Raw genomic sequence first — 17,882 nt, 5'->3', positions numbered from 1 at the left:
AAGTATGGGTGTGTTTGAAAACACTATGGATCATCCACTTAACCCCCCCAAAGTCACATCTTTGCCTTTTCTTTTGTTATCCCTCGCGCAACTTTCAGACCTGAGCTTTTACTCTCATCTTTGTGCCCTTCCTTCTCCAATTATTTTAGACCACAACTGTATTATTTCAGTAGCTATAAAGACAGCATTAAGATAGATTTCGTAAAACTAAATTGTATTTTCCAATCAGGAATTGGCAGTATATTTTACTTCAGCTCAGCACTCAGAGAGATGGAAAAATTAATAAAAACTGTGTTCTTATCTGATGATGCCTTGTGGGCCTTTAGACTTTCCATTGACTTGAATAAGTTGATAGATATAGGCAGAACTGGAAAAATCAAGGCAGATCCTCTCTGAAGCATCCCTATCAAATTGTCTGAAACCTCTATGCAGAATCCTTTAGAATGTATTAATAGATTATAAAGAAAGTTTCTAACATTTCTTCAAAAGAAAATCCATAATAGTTCATCAAAGAAAAAATAGCTTAAATTTGAATATTTTACCTTTTTTTTTTTTTTTTTTTAAATTCAAGAAGTAAATGGCCTGAAATAGTAATTACGTTGTTTTGGGCTGTAAACACATAAAAATGAGTTACTTTACATATGAAAGCCAAGAAACAATCTCAGTTATGCCTTTCTGGAGAACAGTAATGAATCTATTTTAATACCTTAAAAGCAGTTATAAATACCTTGAGTGAAATCATGCTTTAACGAGTTTTCTACATCTTCAACTGATGGGAGTGGCAACTATCTGTACATTTTCTTATACATATACATGCAGGTGTATATATATATATATATTTATGTATATGTATAAATGTATATATATAAGACTTCAATAGCTACAAAGAAGATAATGGGTCTCCCTTTCTCCCCACTGTAATGTAATTCCACTTTGTATTGTTTACCAGTACTTGTCATTATTTTTGGGTTTGCTTCCATCTTGAGTGGCAAAACTCTTGCACCGCTTGAATGAGGCCAGGATGTTGATCCAGTATGAGTTATAATTTTAAAAGGCTTCTAAGTGCCTTTAAGAAAACAACAACATTATCAAATTTGTGGAAACAGGGTTGGCTCACGTTAAAAGCTAGAGCTGTTATAGCCAGATGATTAAATAGGACTGGAAATTTTAAGGAGATAATCTTGCTCTCTATTCTAACATTAAAAAAAAAAAAAAAAAAAAAAAGCCAAAATAAAAGAAAACAACATCAACAAAGACTCCTATAGGGCCTCTATCCTCCATAGATTATTTCTTGGAGACTGAGTTGTTATTATCACTTAAAAGTCATGATGGCATGGGGATTGCTTAAGCAAAAGATGGCACATTCTTGGTAGGAGAGAAATTTAATCTGTGCTTGATGCTCTGATTGAATGTAAATATTATTCATGGCATATAGCTTAGTCCTCTTTCCTAGTGGTTTTATGGCTTGGGCTTCATTGGGCTTCTATTGCTGAGCTACATCATTTCCTGAATATATCATCTGGATTGGAAGCACTTAACGAATTCTGGATTGACAGAGTATAAGGATCAGTGAAGCTGGAAACTGTTTGTATTTTAAACTATCTAAACATATTATTCCCACTGTGCCTACTTTAGTTATTATGTGTGGGTCATAGCATATACTGTGGAGGCTCTTGTATTTTTTTCTGAAAATCCATGATGTTGTATTAGATATTCCTAAGGAGGAAAAAGCCATCTAAAAGACACTCAGGTTCTCTTTTGACTCTGATAAGTACAGAAGTGGCCTTTCAGAAGCAGTTGCCTACTCAGAGGGATGAAAAGGGTCACAGCTTATGTCCAATATGTCCGGCTCACCCTCTTGATGATTACTGGTATATGACTTGCAGAAATACTTGCAGTGTTTTTCATGAACCTAAATTTGTATGGAATGTCTCTGTGTATCATTTCTAACCTCTGTGAACTCTGTGTCCAGGGTTCCAATGGTCAGAGTCAGATGTAGGCTATGCTTCCCAGTTTCAGAGCCCACAAGAATAGGCAGCTGAGATCTGTTACCATACAGAGCCAGATAGAAGCAGTATTTAATTTTCTATTTATTTTGTATTTCTATTATATCTTTTTTTGCAAGGTTCTCAGATAACTTCAAAGCTGATGAGTACAGCACTGAAATATTGCTGCCTTCAACCAAGTGTCACGTAAACAGTCAGGACCAATTGCTTTCTCATTGTACAGCATCCTCTGAATGCTGTAAAGTGTGTGAGTGTTGTATCTATATTTGCCAGTACATACAGACTTTGTAGCTGGAAGTTCTGTGTGTGATGTTCCTACATTTACACACTTTTCATCCTCCCTAGGCTTATGCTGTTAGGGCAATGCTCTTCATTTAATGGAATCATTTCTGATTTACACTCTTGTAAGTAAGACTGGAATTTGAGCCTTGATCTTTTTAATGCAAATTCATCAATTCTGTTTGATGAAAGGATTCCACTACGTTCTTTAGTCACTTCTTGAAGTAAAATCATTTAATTAGTTCTAGGCAGCAAGAAGTCCCTACTCTTGCAGTTAGCCCCAGAGCTGGAGCCTTGTGTTGGCAATCAAAACTCTTATTGTCTTGTTTTCAAGGAGTTATTTATTTTTCATGGACATTGATCACTGATGACTGTTAACAATGACAACAATGATTTCAAAGCTGAAAGTTAAGAATAATAGGTTCTTATGTGCTAGTGCTCTTCTGGAGCACTATGTGTTCAAATGAATCCCTTCCTTTAATTCAAATACTGTATTCAGCTTTTAAATTCACACCTGGGTGTTGATCTGACAGTGGTGCAAATTAGAAGGTCACAGAGGTTTCCCCGATGTAAAATCAAAGTGAATTCAGAAGCACACTGCAGGTACGGGAATAGTATAAAATAGAGGACGTCAACATAACAAATAGCTGGCAAATCCAAAACTATATCAAGTGGCAAATGTCTGCAATACTGCAAATTAACTGCTGTGGCAGGAGTGTCTGCAGTGGTGCTCAGAATGGAAAGAAGAGAACTCACTTACAGAGATCATAAAATAATTCTCTCCCCTGATCTTTGGCTCTTTAAACCAGAAGAGGCAGAACAAGCTGGCTCTGAGCAATCTTTTATCGGTGATGAATGTGGCACTGCTTTGTACAGTAAAGTTGCTGATTTACTAATAGGAAAAAAATAAATCTTTAGTGATGACAACTACGTCTCTAACCTGATTAAAAAAAAAAAAGTTCAAACAGATGGGTATCTCTGAGACTGTAAGTGATGAAACAGCCTAGAAGAATACAGGTAGCATCTGATGAGACCTGATATTGAAACCTGCAGTCACATCACCAGCATCCCCGTCCAGATATATTCATTTTCTTTATGCTCAGAACACAGCCTATGATATGGCAAGGTTTGATATAGCAGGTGTGCTTCTTCAACAAAAAGCTAATAGATGTTTTAAACAAATGTGTGAAATGTGGATTTAAATTCCTGAGACTTTCTTTCTTATTGCACTTACAGCAAAGTTAGGAGACTGTTGATGCTTCTAGTAAATTAAAAAATATATAGGTCATCTGCTCTACGGATTTTGGAGGGAGAGAAATACTTTTTTCTTTTTTTTTGCTTACCTGAAAACATTACATATGAGAATGCATTTTTAAAACTTATCATTTATGTATGAATTTCCACAAGGGTTTTTGATACTTGAATTTTTGTTGCTCAAGACTAATCTGATGGACCTCAAAAATTATTGCCATCAAGTCTGATTGATTTAAACTGATACAGACTACCGAAACCAACCAGGTAAAGCATGTGAGCAAAGAAGTGAGCCCTACACTATTGGCAGAGCAGCCAAGGCGAGCTTAGAAAATTGTCTGTGGAAAATATGGAGTTTGCAGTATGCCAAGTACATCAAAAGATTTATACCTATCACATATCGACGCTGAGCAAATGTATTTTACTGATTAGAAATCAAAACTGAAGGGCTTCTAAGTGCGTCTTCTTTGTCACAGGGACTTAGGAAAAAAAATTTCTTCTGGCGTACTTTTTTCTCCTCTGTAGACTAAAAAGGCAGTTGGGTAATTTTTGTGATTTCTATGTGAAAGCATACTTATCCATTAATCCTTAAATAGTAACAATTGAGTATAACTTCACGTCTGAAACAGCTAATGAAAGTACAAAATAGGAATTAATGAACATTTTTACATTGAAGTTAGAGTTGGGAAGAAGGGGCATATGTAATCTCAGTACTTTCATAAGCACTGCAGCAAGCTGAAGAGGATTTGTTCTGTTTTGTTTGAAGAATGACAGCGTAAATTACAAGAGAGAGAAGCTATTATTCTAACAGGGAGGATTTCACAATATTCTTAATCCGTAACTGTACGTAAAGTTAATTGAAAATTCATTCCTTTTTGTCTGATATCTTTTAATCATCAATGCTGTACAATACTTCTGCTTGAACTAGCAAAGCACATGTGTAAGGGAGTTAAACCAATCATTTTAGTTATAAATTAGGACACATAAGGCTGTGGAAATTTCTTTCATTTCTAAATACAAAAATGAAGGACTACTCCCATTTAATCTTGAGGAACATGACTGTTTTAAAGGCTAGTCTTGCCCTTGGCTTAGGAACATACAGACATCTTACATAAGGCAAGAAAGATAGAAAGTAATGTAGTTACAGTTCCTGAAGCCCAGAAAAAATGAAAATTGTTTCTAAGACTGAGAAGAGAGCTAAAGATTTGTTTTGATTTAAGGTATAAATAGCTGTAGAATATTTGTTTTATTCAGCAGCACTGAAATGACCTTTTCAGTATATAACATATATCCCATTATGCAATTAATGGCAAGGTGGAACTTTAGGCAGTGACAGAAGTGTTATTTTATTTATATGCATAGTGATTTATGATTTATTTTTGCTCAACTGCTTTTACAGCTTCACCAAGTTACAGTACAGTTAATAGCTGACATTATGCCTCAGATAAACTAATACAATGTACATATCCATTGCAAGACAGAGCAAGGAAAATGTTAGTTTTATTTTTTGTGACCTTTAAATTCTGAGAACTGGCTAAAATCAATTTATAGTCCAAAAAGACAGGATGATATCCACCCTAAACAGTAAAATTGCTTTGGCTTTGAAAGTGTGCATTAAAATACAACACCTAGGCAATAGCCATTGATTTGGATACAGAATGAGGAGTGAAGGTAGGTTTGTAAAGTGTAGGAGGTCAGGGAATACCCTAATATGTTTCAAGTGAGTCTGTCTCGAATGCTTAAGAAACAGATTTAGAGGAAAAACAGGGAACTTGACCTAATAACTACTTTTATTAGAGAGTAAACATCAGTTCTCTTGGCAAATCACTCTGTGCAGAGAAAAGAGTACAGCCATCCAGACTATCCCTAGAGAACTATGCATTGAATTATGAGAATTTCATTGAGAGAGAGCAAGATTGGATGACTGATAAGTGGTTGCTATGATATTGCCATTTTCTGCTTGAGGTCAGGACCCAGCTTTCCTCCTGTCATAACAGAAGACCTCTTCTAATGATCAGTCCTCAGAGATTAATGGGCCAGCTGAGTTCAGAACTCCCAAAGGAAGATTGCTGCTTAGGCTACAAGGGATGCTGTTGAAATGTTTTAATTATCTGTTGCCATCATATTGCTGCTGTAGTTGTTCTTATATGGCACTTTGTTCATCATCATCTTCACAGATTACCTTGGAGAACAGATGCCTTGCCACAAATGAGTTAGGAGGGAAGGAAAGCAGAGTGGTACTGGCATGTGTCATGTTCCTATCCCACGGAGAAGGAAACATGTTTTGAAATTGTATGTCTGTGCAGTGGCAGAAATACAGATGTGGTGATTCGTACCTCTAATAAGTCCTGTCCTGAAGAATTCTACTAGTGGCAAATGAGAGAGTGCATCTCATTGCTGAGAGACAGGGACTCCTGAAATAGGATGTGCTGCTTGTCAGGTAAGAGTATTCACAGTTAGAAAAAGGCACTGGGGTTTGACTTTAAAGCACATTGTATTGTAATGTCATACTGCTTCAGGTTCACTTACAGCCTTTGTCTTCAAAACTATTAAAAATTCCAAAAAATTAGAAAGTACCTGGTCTGGAGGCTTTGCTGCAGGTTCGGCCATTTCCAAAAAACCCTGTTGGACATCGGCCACAGACATAGCCAACGTAAGGGGGTTTCCTATTGAAACACAGCACTCCAGGAAAGCATGGCCTATTGGCACAGGTGGTAACACGGGGCTGATGTGCTGCGTGGACTAGAAAAAAAGAGGAAAGTTCAAACATGCTTATTTATCATTTCTCAGACAAATTGCATATATACAAGTAAGTATGTCTAAGCCCAGCTAAAGTTTTATAACTGCTTTTATTCTTTTGAAGAGTAATTAATGCAGAATGTTCCCAGACCTTGTGCCAAGCATGAGAATGTCCTGTAGGCACAGTGTAACAGAACAGCTGTTTCTCATTAAAGCAAGATTTATTAGTCTTCTACATATTTACAAGTTTATAACTCAGAGTTGTTAGGCATTTATCATTGATAATATAGAAACTGTAATTTTCAGCGTAAGTGAAAGTTTAACTGAGTAAGAATCTGTTTTTCAGATATCATTCTGGTCTCATATAATTGGAAAGTAATCACCAAATCTTATAGTACATATATACCTTATCTTTAAGAATTCACTGACAAGTACTTATGTTTCTGATCTAGAAATCATCTTCAAAGTGTTGAACCTTGTATAACAAGAGACTATTTTAATTATCTTAGAAATATGTGCTAAATTAAACACTGGTAGTATGTGGTATTTTATCACTTATGATGTCACTGAATGGCACAAATATGAACTCCCTGTGAAGTATTTAATAGTGTCGACAGAGAACAGATGATGAATTAAATCTTAATGATGGTTGTAGATCTTTTATAACGGCCTCCATGAAGTCTCTATCGTGATTCTCAAGCATTTCCAGTGTTGTCATTGCATGTTGCATACAAGAATATCACAGATATGTAGAAAAATCATTTTCTCGTTATGTTTTGGCTAGCCTGGCACAGATGTGCAAAAGAAGGTGAGAAAAAAAGACTATTTTCTCCTACATATGTCCCCACAAAAGATATACCAAGTCTAAATTATTCTCTTCCCTGCTCTCACTAGAAAATCAAGGGAAAATGAAATACTGATTAGAAGTGGGTCTACGTAAGCAATATACACTCTTTTTTGAAAGTGCTGTTGTTGTCTGGGTCCTGCTGTAACAATGACAGTCACAAATATCCTGGGAAAAGCATCTGTTGTAGTCATTGATTTATGCTCAAAGCTTGGTCTTAATGCAGTGACTGCCAGTCAGATGATGGAATAAAATTCCATCTTGTTTACGGCAAGTTGGCATAAGCTGTCATTCTTACCATCTTGTTTTCCATTGATCACTATGATTTGGAGTGATTGTGTTCTGTCTTAAAACTGATGAGGTTGTACTTAAGCCTGACCAGTCTGATTGTTACTGCTCTAAGGGCTCTTTTCCCTTGCAAAATTGTTTAGCAGCAACCTACAGGCTGATGTGTTGAGGAGATTTTAACTCTATCTTTCTGTGATGTATTATAAATAGTTTAAGTTTACTGATAAAATGGTTAAATGCATGATTTCTGAATATGTAAACTGCAATGTAGGCATAGTTTAGTGGACATGGTGGTATGGTTCAGTGGTTGGACTAGGTGATCTTGGTGGTCTTTTCTGGTTTTAATGAGTCTACGAACAGCTGAAAAATATTTTGTATCCTTGTATACCTACCATGATTAGTGCTTATGTTAAAATTCCTAATTACAGGAGAATTCTTTGCTTCTAAGGGGTGCAGTGGCCACTCAACTTCAGTTTTGTTCAAATCACCTTTGCCATTGTTGTTGTCAACGATTAAAGCTTTTGTAAAGTCACCAGCATGCACAGCTGTAAAAAGAAAACATGGAGACGAGGAAACGAGGTGTTAAGGGACTAGCTGTGATTGATGATAAAAAGCAACAGTAACAGCAAATCAGATAGTTTGACATCAGTTTGCTCTGGAAGCTGACCATCAAGCAAATAAAGGCCAATCAGGTGAGTCAGCTGCTGACATTCAGCAAAGCTTCTACATAAATATAGAAAAAGTTACAATGTGCAAATTCAATAATCCTTGCTTATCTGAGAGACGTACTTAATATGCACAGTGATCTTTTATTGAGCTAAGGGCAGTAGGAAGGCATCGGGTCTCTGTGCAGTGTGTGGTGTTGGATGAAGACAGTGCACAAATGCCTGGGCCCTGAAGTTTGTTTGATTCCTGCCTCTCCTTGAAAGCTTCTGCCTGAAACTGCATTGTGTGTGTTTGTTGGCTTTAGCTCACTTGCAAACTTTATGTGTTTCAAAATATCTGTGTTAAGTATATACGAATGTAAAGAGAAAAGCTGATTGCTGGAACCTTTTGAAAATATCAATTTATACAAAATTTGAAGAGAATTTCTTGGATGATCTAGGGATTGCCAAGACTGCATTTGTTTTAAGTTACACAACTGTTGCCCTGGATTTTCTGTGCTCCTAGCAGAGCCCGAGACTATGAAACTTATATATGTTGAATAATGCAGTGAGCTATGAACTGCTTTAGCAGTTATAAAATTACTTCAGATTTCTCCTTCCTCTGAGAAGCCTTTACCCTTCAGTGAGGAAAGTGTGGGCATGGTAAGCCTGTGTATTAGTAGAAGGTAGGATGATTTCTAGTTACTCTATTTTGCTTGTTCTAACAAATGTGTATTTTAGAAATAAGGAAATATATCTGCAATTAAAAAAAATGCATAGGAAGAAGTCATGATTCGGATCTATTTTGAGCATAGTTTTGTATAAATTTCCTTGTTAGTCAGATTACCTAGAAAAATAGAAAATCATGAAACAGGTGCAAAATCACTTTGAAATAATCAGCATGGCTAAACAAGACATAAAAGAAAACATTTCTATACAGGTGTTGGGCAATATGATTGAGGGGATTCTTAGTAAAGCAGACAAAATCAGTTTTTTCTTTTGGCAGTCAGTATAAGAGAAAGTTAACATCTGCATCATTTTCTTCTTGGACTTGATTGGAAACCCCAACAACCAAGTGCAGAATACATCAAATGTTGAGTTTTCTTGTCCTTGCTCACCAAATGTCATTATTGGAGAAGACTCACGTGTGTATGTGACTGAAAAAAGCAGAGTGTGGGTATTTTATGTCTCATGCAGTGGAAAGGTCTCAGCATGGTAGAAAGTCACTGTAGCTTCCTGCTCAAGAGTTTGCAGAGAACTGCCTCAGCAATGCATACTGAAAAGGTATTAAATTGTTCCTGCCTTTTATTTTGCTTGTTGGGATCTGTGGTGTGACCTCATGCCAAACATAAGCTCAGCAGCTGTGAGCTTCGCCCTCTCATGAAATACACCTCGGAAAGGTGAAATCTGTGAAGGATTTGCACATGGATCTTCTTCCTCTTACCCCACATCCATTCTGCTCAGCATTCACTCAGAACAGAACTAATCCTGAGGTGCTCCCCAGCTACTTGTTAGTAGATGATTTATTTAGGAGAGAAGTAGCGGGGAACCTGGAGAACGTCCTTGGCAAATTATCTGGCTGACATCTGAAAAATACCTTTTTTGTATGCTATGGTGTTCATTCTAATCAAAATGAAACTAAACTGCAGTGAAAAACAGCAAACTGAGACCAATTTGCAATTATCCATATTAATATAAGATGACAGTAGTCTGGTTTGTATATTTAAAAGTCTGTCCTTGAAGTGAATGACAAAGTACTCAATTGAGGATAACAGCAGCAGAAGTGGGCCCATTTTTACCCTTCTATTATAACAAATCATGCTCTTACATTTGCAAGTTTTACCATTTCCCTCCATCCCACTTGGACAAATTCCACACACGTATGATCCAAAGGTGTTCATGCAGGACACTCCTGGAAAACACAGACCTTCTTCACACTCATTCTTGTCTTCCTGACAAGTAAGCCCTGTGGCAAACCAAGCGGAGGTTAATAATCAGGAGATATTCCCTGTTTATTCTTCAGCTTAAATGTTCATTCAGATTGAGGCTTATTTCTCATCTGTGAACTCATTACAGGAGATGTCACTCACGTTAGCATCAATTTCCCCACAATTGGCCTTAAACATATTTTCATCAGACTGTTTAGTACTGTTCTTGTTGGCACCAGGAGTGCTGAACTTGGGACTACAGCTCCTAGAAAGCGGTGCTTATTAAATAAGTTATTGCTCTGCCTTTCATGTCTTACCTTCTGTTTTTGTTATCATGTTTATGTGAGATCTTTGTCATACACCAAAGTGGGCAATGTACCCATTTTGGCTTTAGGATACAAAGAGTCACATACTTGACACTCCATGCTTTTCATTTCTGTGGGAATGTCACACTATTAATAGCTTATTGTACAACAGCCTGATAGAGTCTGGCTAATGGTGAATCTGACAAAACGATCAAATTAAAAAAAAGCAGATGTTTCTGTTTAACTTAAAATTTGAATGAATTGTCTGAAAATGTCTGTGAGCCACAGAGCTGGCATTCAGAAGATAAGCTACTGTAGGATCTAAACCCCAAACAGTGGATCGTGGCTATTGATGATTTTGGATGTAAACATCTTAAAATCCCTTGAAGTAATTAATGTTCAGTCACAGCACTGGATGAATGAATGGATACCTGTAGAGGAGGCTGACCCCAAAGCTAAAATGACTATCTGAACATGAAATGATGTGGAGTAATCATGTACAGTGTTGTTTACAGACTCACTTGAGCTTCAGATAAACATGCTGCTGAATACGTGCACTTGAAAAAATTTGATTGGCTGCTGTTGGTCACTGGAACATGTAGCCCAGTCTTGAACTATCCCATAACATCTGTATTAAGGAATGCCCTTTGTTCTTTTCTCCTTGTAGAATACCCAACGAAACTGGGACACTTTCTGGGGAGTCCCAAGAAAGGGATATTCTGGTGCATAAGGTTCAGAATGCCTTGTTCCTTATTGGATATTCAGGTTGACTAAGATAGAATCTCTTTTTATTCTTAAAACGTCATTCTTCAAAACGCAAATTTGTCACAGGAAGCTGAACTAAAGAAACAGAACGTTGTTATTCATCTTCTGCAGCATAATCTCTTGTTTTTTCAGTGTTTCAGGTTCTACATCTCCTTTCAAGTTAAAATAGCATCTTCATGTAAGAAAATATAATTGAAATCTCTCTTGGTTGTGCTGCCTCTGTGAAGCTAGTGGCTTCACCTTCTCATGCCTGCTTTCTCTTGTGGGCAGTAAAAAAAAAATGAACAGCAGAACAAAAGTCATGTCCCTTTTCTGCTGCCATCTGAATAGAGGTTGTTCTACTTGTGCATGCTTCTTGCTTAGGAAAGCACTCCTTGTTTTATGCATGTTGGACATCACCTAGTGTTACAGGTATTCATTTATTTTTTCTCTTTGGTTACATTTTGGATTATTGTTTATACTGTATAATTTAATTAGCACATTGATAGCATCATGCTGTTTCTATCTGATACTGCTGTCTGATGACACATTAGGAAATTATTAGACATCAAATTGTGGGAAATACTGAATGAGTTTTCTTCCAGTTAGATTAGTAATTATTTTCTTTCCTTTAGTATAAAGATGAAACATGATACCAGGGGCAGTCAAAGTGGGAATGAAGTTCCCAGTTTGGGTAACAAGATCTGCTTCTCTCTCAATCCCTTTCCTCTTTTCCCTCCTTCCTCCACACTGTTTTGCAAAGGTCTGACTTTAAAATCTCAAAAATGAGAGAATTCCAAAAAGCAAAGGAAAACCATAAATACCAGCCTAAATTTTAAAACCCACCCAACCAACTTAAATGTAGAACCATGCAAGCAGCACTTCATTTCACTAAAAGAGACAGTTTTAAATGCTGTCTGATTAATGTTGGCATAATGTTAATGCAGCAGTATCTGAGGAGAACATTTGGAAAGTCTTAAACTTTGCTGAAGGTTGCTGGAGAGGCAGTAGAAATTGATAGAAAATTGTCTTCAACAAGAAATGTCAGTTACTGTGCTTGCGTGACCTCCAGTGTGCTGCAACACGAGGGAGTCCCAGTTCTATTGACACTGCTACCGCACAAATGAAAATATTAGGAATAAAAGATCTTCAGGTTGCAACGTTGAAACATCTGTTTCCTTGCCAGCTCTATTTCTCTGTCCCCGCATGAGAAATTGGCTGAGATCAACTCCTTTCATGCCTTGAGAGAAGCTGACCACCTACAGATGTAGAGAAGGACTTTTTGACAGTGTTCAAGTTAAGCTGAATCTAAATGAAGAGGAAATCTCATTGAGAGACTGTAAGGTTTTATTATAAACTGTGAACATTTTTTTTTTTTCCCCAGTTTCCTTCTCTTCCTCTCTGCCCCCATATTAATGAACGGATACATAGGAAAAGAAAGGATGGTTTTATGATTTAGACACAGTTTTTTCAAGGAGGTGTTCTGTTCTCAAGAAGATAAGACTCTTGCTTTCAGTGACCGAAAGAAGAAACAATGGGAATTCTTGTTAACACTGGTGCAGGAGAATGAATGAGCTCTGAACGCATAATGAGATAAGCATGTGTTAACCTCTGCAGAAATTGGAAATATTAATAATTCTGGAGTCATCATCCTCTCACATTTTCCTATGGCTCTCCCTGCCTTGTTCCTATTTTTGCGTTGTGCACTTAGACTGCCAGAGATACACAGATGCACCTGAATTGCTACCATTCAGCAAAACACTTTGTTCTTTATCCTTCTTCTCTTGCAGTGGTGTTTTGGAAGCTCTCAAAAGAGTTAACATTTTGTTTCTACTACCTGTTCCCTATCATTTGTAAAGATTTGATGGTGAAATGATGCTGTCACTTGAGCAGTATAGCATTGCCTTCTCATTAGATTATTGATGGTTTTCTGGGGAACTGAGACATAAACACAGCATCAAGGATGAGATTTTATTGTTGTCACAGAACCTGCCCTGAAGTAAAATCATCTCCTTCCCAGCTGGCTTTCAGCTCTGTTTGCTTATAATTTCTCACCTGCTATTAAAATTTTGAGATGTATTTCTGTTTCGCTCAATCATATTTTTATTTTGCTGTTGATTCTGTTTTAGCTTTTGGGCCGGGGAGGTACAGGAAAAGCACTTCATATTTATCTAAACTGACAGGGCTTAAGGATTCAGGAAAACAGTGTTTTTCTGGCCATTAAGGTGTCCCTTGTCCTTATTTTCAGAGCTGGATGTATGCTGCTTTCAAGCACGTTATTCTAAAGTGCTGGATATTTCATTCTTGAATGTTTGCATAAGAATAAGAACCACATTTTAGAATATACACCATATGAGTTTATAAATAAAGCATTATAATTATGGCAAACTATTTTATGTGGAATAATGCATTTCATTCCATCTATGTTCAGGAGCGAGAAACTGGTGAAGGTCAGTGAACAGGAGCAGACACATTGATGTTATTAACTAGTTGAATTGCTTTTTATCCATTAATCTACCTCCTTGAAGGCAGTGAGGAATCTTCTCAACAGTGTATTTAAAGTATTTAACCAAATCCAGCTGAAGATATTCCGAAATTTCTCTGGGGAAATTATTTCCAGAGGAATTGAAGACTATGCCACTCTAAATGTGTTGATTTTGTTTGAAGTTTTGATCGAAATTTCATTTTCTATCATTCTTCTCTATGCATAAGCTTGTGCATAGCTCTCTCAGTAGTATTTTGTGGCATAAACACTTTCGATAGTAGATCTTGGCTGTACTGTCCCATTACCTGGAGTCATTATCATGAAACTTTTTGGCCACTTTTATGAGCTCCCAAGTCTGAATTGCTTTTGTTTCATCTCTATTGGAATCTTATATGTAATGAAGTCTGAACTTTCAATCCCACATGACTAAAACAGAGAAGGCATGATGAACAACTGAAGGAGAGAAGGGATGCCTTCCTGCCTCCATGAGCCCACTGAGGATAATCCATTCATGGTTTTTGTATATAGATACCATATGCAGTAACAGTTAAGTGCTTTCGATGTTACTTCTTGAAATTTTCAAAGATATAGCACTGTACTGCAATCAGTATTTTGGGTGTCATGAATTCATTCATGCTTTCATATGTGACCAGAACAGTTATTCTTTTACAAAGATTTCAAGCACTGAAATCTGAGTTCAGCTTAAGATGTTGGTTTTTTTTTTCTCCTTTCTTTTCAGATGGTTCTGGCCCAAATGGTATCTTAAAACCGTTTCTGTTAGTACTCTTCCTTTACTGCTGGGAGGCTGGTTTGACTCTGACATGAATGGATAGTAAGGCAAAGCCTTCCCTTTCCAATGACTAATCAAAGTAATGACTACTGTGCAAGTGGCTGCTCTTTTAAATGGCACTGATGCTAGCAGCAAAGCTAAGAAAAGGCCACGTTTAGAAATCCTGTATGTTTAGATTTGCTTTCTGCCCCCTGAAAGGATAAACTGCAAATAAAAAGACTGCAGCTTCAGTGAGGCTCCAGAAGGCATATTTGGGCTGATGTGAAAGCTTGTTGTGTTGGCAGCAAGCTGTGATACCAGCAGCTGGAGTGTGGGTCCCGGTGTGGAGGAGGTGCAGGGCTCTGTATGACAACTGGCAGCAGCTCCACACAGCCCAGCACAGCTCCAAGCTGCTCTCACCTCTGTGATCTATGAGATGCTGCTCTCTCACCTGACGCTTCAGGTTCTCACTCCCTCTGTTTCTGTATGCACTGTATGTCTTGCAGCCACCTCTTCTGTCTTCACTGCAGTTCCTTCTATTTCTCCACTTCGTGCTTTATATTCTGCATTTCTGAAAGGAACTTTCTGGGGGCAATGATCATTCCTCTTGCCTGTATCCCTTAAAATCATATTGTGGTCAGCCCTGAACAGCTTAAAAGCTTAGACTTTGCTCCATCAGTATGTCTGACAGCACAATGGGCTTGTGGTTCTCTAAGGCTTAAACTTCTTCCTCCGGCTCATCTCGCATGTGGATAGCTGGGAAATGAGCTGGGGGAAGCTGAGATATAGTGGTTGACCACTCTATCATGGTCATTTCAGGCTGCGGACCTCTAGGTCTTTTTCCTCCCTTGAGCATGGATAATTAGATTGCTGCTTTTACATGTTATCTGTCAAAAGCTAAGTCAGAAGAGGAATCTAATGTTGACCATTTGACATATTCCTGTGGTTCCACTGCAGTCAAAATTTCCTGAAATGCAATTTGTCTCTAGTTAGAGCTGGAAGAAAGGATGTCTTACCTCCTAAACCAGGGGGACATTGACAAGCATAGCTGTCCACACCATCCACACAAGTTCCGCTTTTGCACGGATTTGATTTGCACTCATTAATATCTTCCTGGCAAAGCCCTCCATCAAATCCATTTGGACATAAACACAGATATTCACCAAGGCCTGGGGGGAATTTAATATTGGTAACACACGTTCCGCCATTGAGACAGCTGCAGGGCTTCACTCGAACCTGAGGAAGGCAAAAGAGAGTTGTGATAAGATTCCTCTGAATAATCACTGCTGAGAGGTATATTGGTACCTGTCAGGAGGGGCCAGATTTGCAGTGCAAGCACGTTGTCTAGTATTATGAATACTTATTTCTAACCAATTTCCTTTGTCTAGATAGACGGTCTCATACTCAGCATACTTATTTATCTGACTGGAATCTTGGCTTTAGAGGGATTTTTTTCTTCATCACTTAGGGGCACATTCTAACTTCTTCTGAGAAAGAAGCCCTATTTGCTATAACAGCAGTTTTTACATGGTGTCTGAGGGCAAGATTTGTTCCTCATTCTTCAAAGAAATGAAAAATCTCTTCTCTTTGCCTGCCTGTGTACCATCCTTACTGCTTTACATTATAAATGGCTCCCAGTCAGGATGAGGATTGTGGCATTCTTCACCCAGTTTCTCTCTCAAGGAATAGAGATCCATAATCATGTTACATATGGATGAGAAAGGGATTTCAACAGATTCAAACCTCTGTACTCTCCCATCTTGTTAAATGCAGATCTAGTTTGAAGCATTTCCCCTTTGCTGCCTGTGTTCAGCAGCTCAGTATTTTTGATGCGAGTGGTTTGAATGAGCAGAAATTAGAGTCTTTAGGAAAAATATCCTTTTCTTCACAAAATTGTTCTTGTGCCAGGGTTCTGCATCCCACTTTATTAGCTCATCCTATCATGGGATTAATGTTAGGCTATGCAATAAAGTCATGCACGAGCTCTGCCAAGAAACTTAAAGTGTGGAGTAATGACATAAGAGCAAGACACCCTCTAAAGATATCATTGAGAATGAGTTATAATCTTCCTTTTATAGCTAAAGCTGGGTCTTTTATGTTATATACTTCTTTTTTTTCTATGATCCAAATGCAGAATGTGAATTTTAAAGCAGATTAATGAACCATTAACAGGCTCTAGAAGAGAGTTCTTTCAAACAGCAATCAATAGCACTCTCTCTTGTTCATTGTATGTATAGTTTCTACGTTCTCAGAGATATTTATTCCATTAATTGATCATTATTGCTATGCTGCATAATATAAGGGTTTATGAGGAAATAGCTGAGGTCTTTTTATTTTTAGAGAGTAACAAACTATTAGTTATAATGACAGCTGTGCCAAAATGAGAACATGATAAACAGGTATGTTGTCCTTTTCTTTAAAGCATTTTTTTCTTACCTCAACAGCGTATCTGCTCTGCGCATTGCATTCATCCGACACAGTGAATTCAAAGGTCTGCGTTTCTTCTGAATCAACTTTCCAGATAAGAAGGCCAGCGGGAGAGAGCCTGGCATCCTGTGGCCCAGCCTCTAAGATGAATAGCACAGCTGACCCTTCTGGATCCACCGCTGTTAACTGGTAAACAAAATTCTCACCAATAAATGTCAGCAGCTGGCTGGAGGGGGCCTGGAACACAGGAGGCAGGTTGTCTAAACAGCAAAAATGAAACCATGATTACATAAATTCTTGTTTCTACCGTGTAAAGATTCACAGCACAGGTCCTCGTAGGGGTTCTCTCAGTGATGAAAGTATCCTGAGACTGGTGGAGGAAACAATTTAGATGTTAGAGGCAGCAAATGGCTTTACCAAACACGCACTTCTTTACTCTTCTTTTTCTCATGTTCCGTACTGATTATCATTGATGTGTATCAGATACATGGGAGGAGTCTGGGCATATCTTTTGTAACCTCTTACTGCTTCGTGTCCCCTAGTTCTTAGTGAAACTTTAACTGTATCTCTAATGTATGTATGCTGATCTACCCTACTCTACCCTGTTCTGTTTAAATGTAAGTAAGCCAATTCTCAAAATGATGAATGACAAATTGGCTGGGCAACTTTTGGTGGCAAACGTTGTGAAATTCTTCCATTGAGTAGATTCTACTCTCTTTACACGTGAGTGGTAATTCAGCCTTAGCAGTTTAATTGAATTCAATTGGACACTTCTGGAATAAAGATCTTCTCAGTGCCAGGAGATGTACATCTGTGATACTGAAATTCTCTATCCCCAGAGACAGGAGTGCATATCAACATTGGTCTTGTTATTTTTAGTGTTGTTTTCAGTGTTGTTTACATTCAGTATTTCCTTAATGATGATAAAAGCCTAATTATACTGAGCTATTGTACAGTAATAGACAAATGCTGCCTGAAGGTACTTACAATAAAAAGATGCGAGCAAGGCAAGGTGGAGAAATTTTACATTTTAATATTAGAAACCAAGAAAAAGTAAGATCAAATGAATACCTTCAGGTGACAGCAGCACTATGCAGGGCTGGAAATTTCATCTCAGTGTCAGAAGCCTTCTCGATCTCCAGCCTCTTTCCTCCGTAACCAGCAGTACAAATT

At 37.7% G+C, this 17,882-nt stretch overlaps 1 protein-coding gene and 1 long non-coding RNA gene across 5 annotated transcripts in view; one reads left to right on the top strand and one right to left on the bottom strand.

Annotated features, from left to right (window-relative positions):
- Positions 1–17,882, bottom strand: part of LOC125696571 (von Willebrand factor D and EGF domain-containing protein-like) — a 168,961-nt gene that overhangs the window by 50,446 nt on the left and 100,633 nt on the right. For both annotated transcript variants that reach the window (XM_048952370.1, XM_048952371.1), the window contains exons 16-20: positions 16,719–16,969; positions 15,299–15,518; positions 9,880–10,017; positions 7,800–7,952; positions 6,114–6,278 (exon numbers count right to left, since the gene is read on the bottom strand). In XM_048952370.1, the coding sequence (XP_048808327.1) occupies positions 6,114–6,278; positions 7,800–7,952; positions 9,880–10,017; positions 15,299–15,518; positions 16,719–16,969 (927 nt within the window). The remainder of the gene's footprint in view (positions 1–6,113; positions 6,279–7,799; positions 7,953–9,879; positions 10,018–15,298; positions 15,519–16,718; positions 16,970–17,882) is intronic.
- The window catches only part of LOC125696577 (uncharacterized), a 191,408-nt gene that overhangs the window by 144,531 nt on the left and 28,995 nt on the right, over positions 1–17,882 (top strand). For all 3 annotated transcript variants that reach the window (XR_007378426.1, XR_007378425.1, XR_007378427.1), the window contains exon 3: positions 16,727–16,898. This is a non-coding gene — a long non-coding RNA (uncharacterized LOC125696577). The remainder of the gene's footprint in view (positions 1–16,726; positions 16,899–17,882) is intronic.

Source organism: Lagopus muta, chromosome 8 (genome assembly GCF_023343835.1).
Source record: "Lagopus muta isolate bLagMut1 chromosome 8, bLagMut1 primary, whole genome shotgun sequence".
Lineage (NCBI taxonomy): Eukaryota > Metazoa > Chordata > Aves > Galliformes > Phasianidae > Lagopus > Lagopus muta.
Note: the sequence above shows the minus strand (reverse complement) of the source record. Positions and strands in the feature narration are given on the sequence as shown.